The sequence below is a fragment of the Blennius ocellaris genome (assembly GCF_963422515.1).
Source record: "Blennius ocellaris genome assembly, chromosome: 5".
Taxonomy (NCBI): Eukaryota; Metazoa; Chordata; class Actinopteri; order Blenniiformes; family Blenniidae; genus Blennius; species Blennius ocellaris.
In genome coordinates, this window is record NC_137654.1 from 25,617,969 (window position 1) to 25,631,462 (window position 13,494).

The window sequence follows — 13,494 nt, forward strand, 5'->3', positions numbered from 1 at the left end:
TCCTGCCGTAATTCTCAACATCTGGTATGCATGTTGCTTCCCTCTTCTCTCCTGTGTAGGTTTTTGAGGTTAGTCAAAACACCCCATGTGTGACAGCCCCCCCCCCCCCCCCCCGCCCACCACCACAGGTTTTACCTGTTGGTGCATTTTTTTTAAGGAGTTTCAAATTCTTCTTTTGTGATTCTGAGTTTAAACTGTTTGTTTCAGAATGTGAGTTATCTTAAATGCTCATCTCAATTCATGACAGGCTGACTGTCAGAGGTATAGCGACAGGCATGATGAAACACCAGGGGAATGTTGGTGTGGAACCTCACATCTGGTCCAGGATGGGTTAACGGGGCAGCGCGATGCATTTCAGACTGAAGGCAGAGTTATAGTTGCAGGTTAAAAGTCAAGCTGACAAGCTGTTTGTGGCTGGCCTGTTTACGCCGGTGTAAATGACTTCTTGCTGGCCAGGGGAAAAAAAAAAAAAATCCCATGTGTGTCTTCAAAGAGAATTGCTGAGGCCATCATTTTAAGTGACTGGTAATCTCCTCTTATTGTTGTACTTCCTCATTTTTAAGATTTCCACGTCAACACCTTGTTTACAGGGTTTTGGATCGGTGAAGGAAGTAATCAGTCAGAAACTTGTGTCCTGCAGTTTGATGTTATTTATTTTTAAACACTTGTCTGAAGGAGATAAAACGCTTGAATTATTTGCTTTCTGGGCACAAATTGGAACATTTATGATCTAATTTGACCCCAGTAAAGTGGTGGCCTCCGGACATCTCATGTGGCATTAGGGTGTTTTTTTACGGCTGGTTTAGACGACAGGTCTGGTAATTGGCTCGTCACTGTGGTTAAGAGCAAAGTCCCAAACAGACGTTCACTCAGACTGGCGTGTGCAGAGGAGATGCGGCTCATCTCCCACGACAGGATGCTGAGAATCAACACAGGAAGTGAGGTCATGGTCTACGTCCCCAAAACTCTGTCCGGTGCTTTGCGGTTGGCGCCAGCGGCTTGCAACGGCACTCTCTTACACAGCTGCTATAAATAGTCGAATACACCGATGGAGGAAATCAGGAAGAACAAATGAAACTAAAAATTACATTTCGTATTTACAGAGCTCTATGAACCTGCCTCCAGACAAAGCTCGGCTCCTCAGACAGTATGACAACGAGAAGAAGTGGGACCTGATCTGCGACCAGGTGAATTCATGAACTCTGGTGACTGTGCTCACATTTGTTTTCATCGTACATGAAACACCGACTCCTGAATCACGGTGTGCTCACAATACTATATTTGCTCTGTTGTGTGTCTTCAGGAGAGGTTTCAAGTGAAGAATCCACCTCATACCTACATCCAGAAGCTGCGAGGATACCTGGACCCTGGAGTCACACGAAAGGTTGGACCAAATGGAGAGGGGGACTGTCCATACATTCATCTTCGTTAGCAGTTCATCCAAACCAGTGTTCATCACAGGCAGAGACAGACACTCATCCACAGCGACATGCAATATCGAATCACCGTGCATGTTTTTGGACTGTGATACAAACCCAAAACATGTAGAGAAAACCAATGTCGCACAGGGAGAGCACGCATACTCCACTGACAAAGGCCACTGTGCAGCCTCAATTACAAAATTTAGATCCAATTGTTGACCTGGGTCTGTTTACAAAGTGGGGTTTTTTTCTGTATAAAATAAAGAAAGGCTGTAAAAAGGGATGCGTTCATTCTGATATGCAGCATTAAAGTATTTCAAACTCAAACTAAACAAACTTACTTTTGGTTAGGATTCATGGTGGGTTGCTATCATTACAAAGACAATGTAACAAAAAAAAGGAAAAGCCTATTGTGGCACTTTATTGTCAACATTTCTGCTTCAGTAGGAGACATTTTACTGAAATTTACCCAACATGGACACTTGTTCCCAAGCATTAAAATGTTTATGCACACAGGGAATATATTTTATAATGCACAATGAAAGAAAGTGTGTCTCAGGTAAAAAAAAAAAATAAGTAAAAGTAAAAAATCATTTAATTCTTAGAATTTTCTTCATTGATTATCTGCATGATACAAGTGCATTCTCAGAGCGAATGGTGAGGCATCACGACTTTACCTCAAAGTCTACGATGCAACTCATTTTCTGTGGTTGCAGGACTAAATCTCTACAGTTCTGTTATAATCCAGCCTGTGTCAGTATGAAGCAATACTAGAGTGGTGGAACATCTCCAACAACCTCTCTCTCTCTCTCTCTCTCTTCTTGTGTCTTACAGAAGTTTCGCAGGCGTGTGCAGGAATCCACTAAGGTTCTGAGGGAGTTGGAGATATCGCTGAGGACAAACCACATTGGGTAATCGATTCTTATCTCACATTTTGCTTTCAATGTTCGGATTTGTTTATTTCCGAGTACAGTGAAAGGAAACCACCTCATTGTTTTCCCAGGTAAAGAATATTATTTTGTGTGCCTCTCCCTCCCTCTCTCTCTCTCTCTCTCTCTCTCTCTCTCTCTCTCTCTCTCTCTCTCTCTGGTGCCCAGATCTCCCCTATTGTTTTAAGTTGCCAAGCTCTGCAGCTCCACTTCATAGAGCTGGTGCTCATAATGCCCAGATGGTAGCCATTGTGCTGCCTCATCCACTCCCCCATAGTGTGGAGCAGGAAGCTTTGTTGTGTGTGCCAGAGGGACAGGAAGCCTGGCTGACCAGCGCTGAACCTTGTGAAAAGCACAAGAAACAAACACAAGGACACTTGTGTGTTCAAAACATCTGTCACAAAGTCAAGCAAACAATGTTTTTCTTTTTGCCATACTGTTAAAAAAAAAAAAAAAAAAAAAAAAAAAAAATCCCACGTGAAGATATTACTCTTCTGGTTTTGCAGACACAGTCACTGCATGAAAATAAATAAATAAATAAATGGGTTGCAGCGATTTGCAATCGAGTTCCAAAAGCAAAATGGAGCGTGTCGAAAGGCTTGGATTTTTCCACTGCATTCATTGAGGTCTGTGAATAACTCATATATTATTAGGCTTCATCAATAAAGGTTTGATTCAATGTGTTTCCCAGAAAGACTAGAAAGGAGGTCTATTTTCAGAAGGTTTCTGTGGGTGGGATTAAGTGTAACAGATGCTGGTTTATTGTGTGTCTGAATCCTCGGCCCTTTCTGGTGTGTTTTTCCTCAGATTGCCAAGAAAATCTGAAATAGCAACTGGAGAGAAGTAGAGGGAGGAAAGAGTGAGGGGGTCACAGGCAAGGAGGGGAGGGGAGGGGAGGGTGGGCAGGAAACCGATGATCAAACCCACCTCCTTGCCCCCCCCCCCCCCCCCCCCCCCTTCTTGTCTCATTGCTTTGTTCAATCCATTACTCCGCTCACCTCTCTTCCCTTTTCCCTCCTTTCCTCCTCCCCCCTCCTGTTACTTACAGGGTCTTGATTAGTTTCCTGTCCGACTTACCATTGGCTGGCGAGCGGTCTGTCGTCGTATCCAACTTTTCGAGACTATTTTAAGAACCTTTTACCCCAATCCTGTCTCCCCGCGGGTTTTCCTTGAAGAGCCGTGAGGAGGTGAAGGGGGTCTGTGGGGGAGGCAGACTAAATACTGTTGAGTGTCAGGGGTTCGACCTGAGCCCAGCTCTTGCAGCCATATGCCCTCCACATTCTTTCTTGCTCGCAGTGGGAATTCCTTTGTTTGGAGTTGCTTCTCTCTCCAGAAAACTGGAGCTCCATGGTGAAGAAATCCGAAGCCTCAGTTTAGTTTGGTTTCCCTGGAATTCAAGGTTTTGGGGGGGGGGGGGGGTGTTAGGGCTGGAGAATCTCCCCTTCTGACCTAGCTCCATGAAAAACTCTCTTCTATTTCTTCTCTGAGTTTATGTCAGGAATACTTTGAGTCATTTCAAATCTTGAAATCCAGAAGATGATTAGAGCTTGTTTTTGTGAGGTTTTTTTTTTTTTATTGAAAGGTTAAAGATTGAAACTCAACTCAACTTTATTTCAATAGCACTTTAAAAACAGCGACAGCAGAAAACAAAGTGCCACACATAAATAATCAAGAAAGTCCTCCACACACACACACACACACACACACACACACACACACACACACACACACACACACACACACACACACACACACACACACACACACACACACACACACACACACACACACACACACACACACACACACACACAACAGATTTAAGTTTCCAAAGTTGTAGATAAACATTAAGTGTGGGTCATAAATTTGCCTATATTTTCTTTTCCATTTCAGTTTAGTTAACCTGGTGGTTTTGAGTAATTTACTGGCAGCGCATATGTTTTTCTGCTCTGCATGGTAGCTTTTTAATGGTGCCACTGCTGATTTTCGCAGTTGTTCTAGTATCGAGTGTCTTACTTTTGCCTATATGGAGGGCTTGTCGCTCCAATTCATAGAATATGAAAAAGTCATCCATTGTAACTGTAATTTTACATCACACATTACATCTACTGGCACATTCACACAGTTTAACAATGAAACTCATGCAAATATCAAATAGAAAGGCTCTAAAAACTTACAACCTCATATTACATGTGTTATATTCAAGAAACCAGACGACCTAATAACACAACCCATTGTTTTACTAGTCGATAAAAAAAAAAGATGGCCTCAGTCTCTCAGGGTGAAATTAACTGTAATAAAGCAAAAAGTCCTTGGAAGCGTGATCATCTTAAATTGCTTTCATTGGGGTTTTTTTAGGCTTTTTCTCTTTTAATGGATCAGGGTGTGTTCTTCATTTGGTTCCCTGCTAACCTCTGACCTCTGCGTTCCCACGTGTCACAGGTGGGTCAGGGAGTTTCTCAATGATGAGAACAGAGGTCTTGACGTCCTGGTGGAGTACCTCTCCTTTGCACAGTGCGCTGTCATGTAAGTACTCACACCCAGACACACACAAACACACATATCTGTAAAGGAACTGGGCTCGGCAATGATTCCAGCTGCTGACTTAACACATTAAGTCCCGTTGTGCTTGTTAAAAAAAAAAAACCTGCTTGTGCTTCTAAAATGTGCTCTTGGCGTATTGCATTCTTTGGATGTCTTTGTATGCTTTGTTGTGTAGTTAGTGAAGTGAACAGACGCTGAGCTGTATCTGGCCTGACTGGGGCAGACTCTCTCTCTGTGCTGAGCTTTATCATGCAGCTTGATGACAGTTCTTGTGATAACCCCGGCTCTCTACCAAGCGGCCTTGCAAACCTAACCTCCCCCCACGCCTCTCATCTCTGTCCCTGTGCCTCTCTGTTGGCTTGTCTGTTTGTCTTTGTGTGGCTCAGGTTGGATTTTGAAGGGCTGGAAAATGGGGAGGATGGCTTCTTGGACAAGTCCAAATCTTGGAGCAGGTCCATTGAGGATCTGCACCATACGGGCAGCCAACCCTTCTGCAACACTCTGGTGCGCTCTGCCCGCCAGTCCGTCCTCCGGTACGTATTGCTGAGCTGGCTTCCCCGCTGTCCCTGTTATTGCCTCGCTCTGCTAACCTTGAATGCTGTAATTGTGTATTAGCATGCCAGCCAGTCGTGTTAGTGCTGTTTTCATTTCAGAACAAACGGCTGAATGGTTAAAATGTTATTGGCCTCGCAGCCTTTCTCTTGACGTCACTTTGCTGTCCTATCAGACACTGAAAATGAAAGTCTCTGACCTTTTAGCGCTGTGTGTGTCTTCACGGTTCTCCTTCATCTGCCCAGATGTGCGTCTGCACTGTCAACAAATGAGAGGCAGCTGTGAGCATCAGCAAATGTTGGACAGTTCTGATTCACAGGCAGGAGTCAAAAAGACATTAAATGAAATGCATAAATAGATTTACAACTTAAAACATCGAGAAATGAACTAAAACAGATGTTTTAGGTAATTAAATGGTGTATCACTCTTGAAATATTGAAAATCAATTGTGCAAAAAGTAAATGAAAACTGCAGTTATATGCATGTGACTGTGCACCATAGTTACATAATGACAGTCTCTGTGCACAGAGATCTTGGTCTGTTGACAGCAGCAAGAAAACCAGGCTTCTCCCACAATGCAACAGTAACCTCAAAAGTTTTTTTTTCCTTCTGCCAGTCCTCACTCTCTGTAATTTTCTCTCTTTGTTTCTCTCTCTGTGACACACTCAAAACACGGGTCACATGAATAGCGGATACGTTTAAAAATGACATAAAATTAGAAATGTTTAAACAACAGAAGAAAGCGTGAGAAACTTGAGTCTGATTACCGAATGCCCTCCGAGATATTAACAACTGTCATCTGTTGCAGCTACGGCTCAGTTTCCAGTAGCAAAACCATCAAGAACTCCCGTCTCGTGAGTCAGAAAGACGACGTGCACGTGTGCATCATGTGCTTGAGGGCAATCATGAACTATCAGGTACAAAGCTGCAACAACAACAAAGACAAATCTGACACGTTTGGTGTGACAGAAACATGGGAAATAATGTTTGCTGCAGTTTTTCTGACCACATCCTGTTTGCACCTCTCACTCTGTCTCTCCTGTCTCTCTAAATGCAGTACGGCTTCAACATGGTCATGTCTCATGCACATGCTGTCAATGAAATTGCTCTCAGCTTGAACAATAAGAACTCACGGTAAGAACAGAGGGTTGGGTCAAACAATAGGGGAACCCCTGCAGCCAGTTCATATGATATGCCTCCCGTTCTTGACGGGGCTCGGCTTCCCTCTGAAGTTCAGGATCAGAGGAGGCTATACAGCCTGTTAAAGGAATGTTTACCACATAGAGATTAGCGGTAAACCACTGCGACTGATCACTCCGCGTAATGAAGGGTGGGAGGGTAAACACTTTAAATGCAATCAAGCTCTGCCCTTGCTTCAGACTTTACAGTAAATTATGGATTTCGGGCAATCTTATTGATAGTGTAGGAGTGACACCAGTTTTTGGAGCTTTCATCAAAAGCTTTTTGTTTGGGGATTCAGGAAACTATGCTTTTCTGTAAATGTCTTGCTATTTATTAATGGATAAAGTCACTGATTAGAAGCTGAGCTTCATCCAGGTGGGTTGTACTGATGAGTGTCCCTGCACTTTTAGGACGAAAGCTTTGGTCCTTGAGCTTCTCGCTGCCGTGTGTCTTGTTCGAGGAGGTCACGAGATCATCCTTTCAGCCTTCGACAACTTCAAAGAGGTGCTAAAAGCAACTTTTTTTTAATCAACTTTCAACCGCTATCGTTTGAAGTCGTTTAGTTGAGTGATAACAACACACACACACACGCACGCACGCACGCACACACACACACACACACACACACACACACACACACACACACACACACACACACACACACACACACACACACACACACACACACACACACACACACAATCTGACATTAATTAAATCACCATCAGTCCCCACATCACTGATGTTCATAGAGGCATGAAGTTCCAGTGTGGAGGGATGAAAGCTGAGGGGCTCTGGGAGATTTCATGTCGAGGGCGTAAGCAAAGCTCTATGGTGGCCCGTTTGAGGTTATTAGTCTCATTAAGACACCAGATGTGAGCCAAGCTTGAACAGTGATAAGAATCAACTCCCCAGCGGGAGGCAGTCGACCACTAAAAATCTGCTTTAGCCTCTCAGTTTCTGCCCGCACAGTCATCTAAACACCGGAACAAGACGATTACCTTGCAAGTTGAAAAGCCCCAGACAAAATCAGGAGTTAATCAACCAACTTTTTGTAAACAGAATTCCATCTTTCTGTCATGGCTTTTCCCAAACTGATGCCTAAATACAATGTGACGAGTCTCTGCAATCTCACAATAAGGCCACCTCTGGTATTTAACCTCAGGCGTGTCAGTAATCAAGCACCAGATGTGCAACTACCACTGCTTTAGTTTGTCTTTGTTTTACATATTGATCTGCAGGACACAAGCAAAGAAGCCATTTTTACCACAAGAATTTCCTTTTCATGACTTGCAATAGTAGAATTGACATTGTGGCAAACACACAACACTGTTCATGACTTGCTGCTTTCTAAATGTTCCCTACAATAAGCTATTTCAGAGCAATGTGATTTTTGGTTTGAACTATTTTGAGTCAGATAAAATGATCTGTGCATATACAACACGCATTGATATAGTTTCTTACCACATGGCAGCTTTTCAAACATATTTCAGACTAATCATATTCTGACATAATTGTTAAAATGTGAACTTTTTAATGTATAGATTTTACATCAGTCTATATCTGTTTTTTCACATTTTGATGTTGCAATATTGATTTATTCCAGGTTTGCAAAGAAAAGCATCGCTTTGAGAGACTCATGGATTACTTCCGCAGTGAAGAGGGAAACATTGATTACATGGTAAATTGAGCATTGTGATCATCTGTTTATTCAACTTTTGCATTGAATGAAATATGGTTCATAGCGCCGTATGTCATCTGGAATATTCCCTCATTCTGTTTGCATTTGTCGTCCAGGTGGCCTGCATGCAATTCATCAACATTGTGGTCCACTCAGTCGAGGACATGAACTTCAGAGTCCATCTGCAGTTTGAATTCACTAAACTGGGACTGGACGACTACCTGGAGGTACAGAAACGAAGAATATTGCACTTTTAGCTTATTTGTGCAGTCAAATATGTGTAAAAGTGTGACTAACCAATTCTTCCCGGTGTCAGAAATGTAAACACACGGAGAGCGACAAGCTGTCAGTGCAGATCCAGGCCTACCTGGACAACGTATTTGATGTTGGTGGCCTGCTGGAAGATGCGGAGACGAAGAACGCGGCGCTCGAGAAAGTGGAGGAACTGGAGGAGCACCTGTCCCATGTAAGTGCACCACCCAGTCTGGACCACCAACGGTGGTCTCTGCATACATTTATGAGATTGTTGTGGTTCACTAGCTATGTACTTAACTTGGCTGTTTCTATGTGGCAATTAGAAATCTGTGCAGTGTTTGCTTTTCACAAGTGGTTCGGCATAATAACGGGGTGGGGAAAACACTGTGTGTGAAACAATCTTATTATTGTTCTTGGGTTGGCTCGATGTTTCTCTGCAGTTGCCTTTGTATCCCACACTGCTTCGCAAAGACCTCCTTCACATGGAAAGGTCGTAGGCAGCCCTGACATCATTCGAGGAATTTCATAACAAACTCTGCTCTCAGATGTCAGGAATGATGGAGGAGGCTGGTGGTGAAGATGCTCGCTGGATTCTTGTGCAATGTGTGTAATGTGGTCAAAATCAAAACTTTGAGCAGTGTCAGGATCTTGCAGAGTCATGCTGCTGGGTATATCTTATTTCTTATTGATGATGCGGCGTATAGCACACGGTGGGAGGGAGCGGGCCTGAGAGAGATGCCCATTGCCTCCATCATATTTTGAATCCATCATCTTTCCGTCGCTTTTCCTGTCTGCTTTTCCAGGTGACAGAGAAGCTGCTGGAGGTTGAAAATGAAACAATGATGAAAGTGGCAGATCTGGAGAAGCTGCTCCTTCAGAAAGATAAGGATCTGCACGTAATACGGGTAAGCCACAGTCATAATTATGTAACAGCTTTTGCCTTGCTCATATCAAAATAGGATTCTCTCTCATTGTGCCTGTTAGTTAAGATCACTTTCAGATGCTTGTGATTGAATTGCTGTGATAGCAAATTAGGTCACAAGGAAACAGGATGTTTCTTTCGTGTGTGGAGTCATTGTACCGTTCTCTTTATTGCCCCCTGGTGACCACACAGGAGACGTACGAGTCGACCAACACCCAGGTCACCACCCTGAGGAGGATGATTAAGGAGAAAGATGCTGCATTCCAGAGGCACTTCAACATCGAAAGGCGGCTGCTGGAGCTGGAACAACAAGGCACCATCCGTTTGCACAAGAAACCTGATGGAGACCTCGCCATTGAGCCGCTGGGCGTAGCCGGTGCCGGGTCCAGTGGCCTGGGTATGCCTCTGGGGGACGTCGCTAAGTTATCTTTGGGCACAACCGCAGGCTTTACAGAACTCGGCGGGCCAGACACCAGTTTACCACCAGCCAGCGAAGCCCCGCCACCTCCTCCACCACCTCCGCCACCCCCTCCTCCGCTGCCTTCCTCCTCAGGTGACGAGTCACGAGTCATAGTCATTGTGTCTGGTGTCGCATGTGTGTGAAAGTTGACTTTCTCTACCGCAGACCCCTCACTGGCAGTCTATTTTCAGTCCTTGCTTCATTTGTGCCAAGCCAGGTGAGGGGTCATAGCCATGTCCTTCTAACCCAGACAGGAAAGGGAAATACAAAAACTTGTTTCCTGTGTGTACATGTGTGCAAAACACTGTGAGCTGTCCGAGTCCAGCTCTTGATATTACATGATATAAACAAAGATGAAAATGAACAAATGAACAGGGATTTAAAAACACTGTTAGAATTAACAGCACATTTAACTAAATATACTAAACATTGTTTCTGTAACATTAATTCCAGGCCCATCTGCACCAGTGCCTCCCCCTGCACCTCCTCTTGCTCCTCCTCTGCCAGGTGCTTCTCCTTCCGTCATCCTGAGTGTTGGTCTGTCAGGTGAGAACATGCCATGTGTTTGTTAGGAAAACTTTATATGTGTTATTCATCCCATCTGACCGTCTTCATGTGTCCATGAGAAAGACGCCCCAAATAGCACCCAATGGCAGTTAAACTGTAATATATATTACATTGTTTTTTGTTTTTTTTGTTTTTTTATTGCTCACAGCTATCAGAATCAAGAAGCCCATCAAGACAAAGTTCCGTTTACCTGTTTTTAACTGGACGGCCCTGAAGCCCAATCAGATCAATGGCACCGTCTTCAATGAGATCGACGATGAACGTGTGCTTGAGGTAAGGTCAAAACATCTTCCATCACTAACTTTAAGTTTTCTGAAAAGCTTGTTTTATTTTTAGTCAATGTGAACATATTTGATTTCTACCCACATTACAAAGGTTTCTGAATCCAACAGCTCAAGAAGATTCTCTCATTAAGGAGGTTTGTGTATTTCGATTGGAACAGACTTAAAGTACCTTTATAATTCAAGTAAAGGCTCTTCTCTAAAAAAAAGTCTATGATTTAATCCATTGGGTCTTAAAGTTTGAGGTGGCAGCAGCTTCAGAGGGGTTGATGGGAAAATCAGAGGGTCTGCTGGATGGTTTTTTTATAGCAGAATGTTTTCCTCTTTTAATTAAATAAAACCCAGAAGTACTGGGCAAAAGTATGAACTATTTCATTAGAAGTATATTTTTAGATCATTATTTATTGTAAGTGTTGTGGATACAAATTAAAATGGTAAAATAAGCTTTAGCATAAATCCATAAATGAAGAGTAAAAAAAGCCAAGAAAAAAATACTAAACAACTGAAATGACCAAAATTATACTAATGAGAAAAAAACAGTGCAGCACAGCAGAGGTAATTTGCTTTTAGTATGACGTTGATGAAAGTAATATTCTGAGGGGCTTTAAATCAAGTTCAGAACAAATAAGTGAAGTGTTGTTCATGTGCAGGAGCTGGATCTGGAGAGATTCGAGGAGCTGTTTAAGACCAGAGCGCAGGGTCCAATGGTGGATGTTACCTGCACAAAGAGTAAAGTCGCCCAGAAAACAGCAAACAAAGTCACACTTCTGGATGCCAATCGCTCCAAGAACTTAGCCATCACCCTGCGAAAGGCCAACAAGACCACGGAGGAGATCTGCAAAGCCATCGAGAAGTACGCGCCGGACTCAAACGGCAAACCTTTTCCGATCCATCGAGAAAACATGCACTCTGTTGACAATGCTTTGTTTTCCCAGGTTTGACCTCAAAGCGTTACCGGTGGACTTTGTGGAGTGCCTGATGCGTTTCCTACCCACCGAGTCGGAGGTGAAGGTGCTGCGTCAGTACGAGCGCGAGCGGCGCCCGCTCGACCAGCTCGCCGAGGAGGACCGCTTCATGCTGCTGTTCAGCAAGATTGAAAGGCTCACGCAGAGAATGAACATCATCACCTTCGTGGGGAACTTTTCGGACAATGTCAACATGCTCACGCCTCAGCTCAACGCCATCATCGCCGCCTCAGCGTCGGTCAAATCTTCACCCAAGCTGAAGAGAATACTGGAAGTAGGATTTTTTTTTTAAATGTATAAATCTGGTCTGTTTTTATTACAGCTGCAGTTTTTGTTTTTTTGTCAGAATGCTCTATATTTGTTTTGTTGCACTTATAGATCATCTTAGCCTTGGGGAACTACATGAACAGCAGCAAACGAGGCTGTGTTTATGGTTTCAAACTGCAAAGTCTTGATCTGGTAAGTGAAAATTATTTGTCTCTCAATCAAAACAAATGTGTTGTATTGCATCTGCTTAATTCTATTACCTTGGGTTTTTTTTTTTTTTTTTTTTGCTATACAGCTACTGGACACTAAATCAACAGATAGAAAAATGACATTACTTCACTACATCGCTCTCATCGTGAAGGAGAAGTACTCTGAACTGGCCAACTTCTACAATGAAATGCACTTTGTGGACAAAGCAGCAGCAGGTATTGTTCTTTCACAAACCTCACAAAGATCCAGGATGTCCTCAAACATGTTTAGTGTTGATTTTTGGAGTACATAAGTTGGTTGGTTGGTTGTGTCTCCGTCGATATGTCAGAATCCTTGAAGATGATACTGAACCCAAATTGTTCCTCATTGAGGCTGAGCCTCTTGCGCGCAGCTATTGCAGTGTTTGTGCTTGTGTAAAAAGTGCTTTAAGAAAATGAATTCCAAGTGAAGTCCATTAAGATTTTGTGTAATGCTTTTAAAATATCTGTAAATAAGAGTATACTCTTCTCTGTCTGTGCATGAAGTCTCTCTGGAAAATGTGCTTCTGGACGTCCGAGAGTTGGGAAAAGGCATGGACCTCATCCGAAGAGAGTGCAGCCTGCACGACCACTCGGTCCTGAAAGGCTTTGTCCAGGCCAGCGACACCCAGCTGGACAAGCTGCAGAAGGACGCCAAGACAGCGGAGGTATCCTACACCGTGCTCAAAGTTTACATCCAGACTGAGAGACACACACACACACACAGCAGTATCATGACTCCTAAACATTGTTGTCCTCCTTCCTGCCTCCAGGAAGCCTTCAACAGTGTGGTGAACTACTTTGGAGAGAGTGCCAAGACAACGCCACCTTCTGTCTTCTTCCCTGTGTTCGTGCGCTTCATCAGGGCGTACAAGGTGAGGACAGTTTTATTCGGAGCGTCGCGGGCCAGAAGTCCTGGCTGCTTCTGTGCCACAGGACGTGGCGTGTGCATCCCAGGCCAAATAACAGGAAAGACCAGCTGGGTCGGACTTTTGAGCTGCAGCTGTGGTGTTTAGACTGCTTCTCTTACCTCCCCCCTCACCTCCGGACAGCCTCGCCCTGCCCCACCACGCTGCACACTTCCTGAGATTGTTCTCAGCCTGGATTTATGGGATCTGCTCGAGGAAATGTGCAGCACCAGGATTTCTGGATACATGTATCTGTTTGTGTGCGTGTGCGTGCGTGACAGCGCGCGAGCACGACGCGCACACGCTCATTACAACCAAGAGAAACAAAACTGA

The 13,494-nt window shown here is 43.8% G+C and overlaps 1 protein-coding gene across 6 annotated transcripts in view; it reads left to right on the forward strand.

The window, feature by feature from the left end:
* The window catches only part of fmnl3 (formin-like 3), a 33,724-nt gene that overhangs the window by 14,895 nt on the left and 5,335 nt on the right, over window positions 1–13,494 (forward strand). For 4 of the 6 annotated variants that reach the window (XR_013936615.1, XR_013936617.1, XM_080495970.1 and 1 more), the window contains exons 2-22: window positions 1,104–1,187; window positions 1,304–1,384; window positions 2,256–2,332; window positions 4,793–4,876; window positions 5,281–5,427; window positions 6,255–6,363; window positions 6,504–6,580; window positions 7,039–7,132; window positions 8,235–8,309; window positions 8,426–8,536; window positions 8,626–8,775; window positions 9,368–9,469; window positions 9,679–10,039; window positions 10,400–10,492; window positions 10,662–10,786; window positions 11,445–11,647; window positions 11,730–12,033; window positions 12,138–12,218; window positions 12,322–12,451; window positions 12,761–12,921; window positions 13,027–13,128. Coding sequence is in view for 3 of the 6 variants with exons in the window: in XM_080495970.1 (XP_080352096.1) it covers window positions 1,104–1,187; window positions 1,304–1,384; window positions 2,256–2,332; window positions 4,793–4,876; window positions 5,281–5,427; window positions 6,255–6,363; window positions 6,504–6,580; window positions 7,039–7,132; window positions 8,235–8,309; window positions 8,426–8,536; window positions 8,626–8,775; window positions 9,368–9,469; window positions 9,679–10,039; window positions 10,400–10,492; window positions 10,662–10,786; window positions 11,445–11,647; window positions 11,730–12,033; window positions 12,138–12,218; window positions 12,322–12,451; window positions 12,761–12,921; window positions 13,027–13,128 (2,751 nt within the window). In the remaining 3 variants the exon portion in view is untranslated. The remainder of the gene's footprint in view (window positions 1–1,103; window positions 1,188–1,303; window positions 1,385–2,255; window positions 2,333–4,792; window positions 4,877–5,280; window positions 5,428–6,254; window positions 6,364–6,503; window positions 6,581–7,038; window positions 7,133–8,234; window positions 8,310–8,425; window positions 8,537–8,625; window positions 8,776–9,367; window positions 9,470–9,678; window positions 10,040–10,399; window positions 10,493–10,661; window positions 10,787–11,444; window positions 11,648–11,729; window positions 12,034–12,137; window positions 12,219–12,321; window positions 12,452–12,760; window positions 12,922–13,026; window positions 13,129–13,494) is intronic. The other 2 variants (XR_013936616.1, XM_080495972.1) reach the window with 1 other exon arrangement.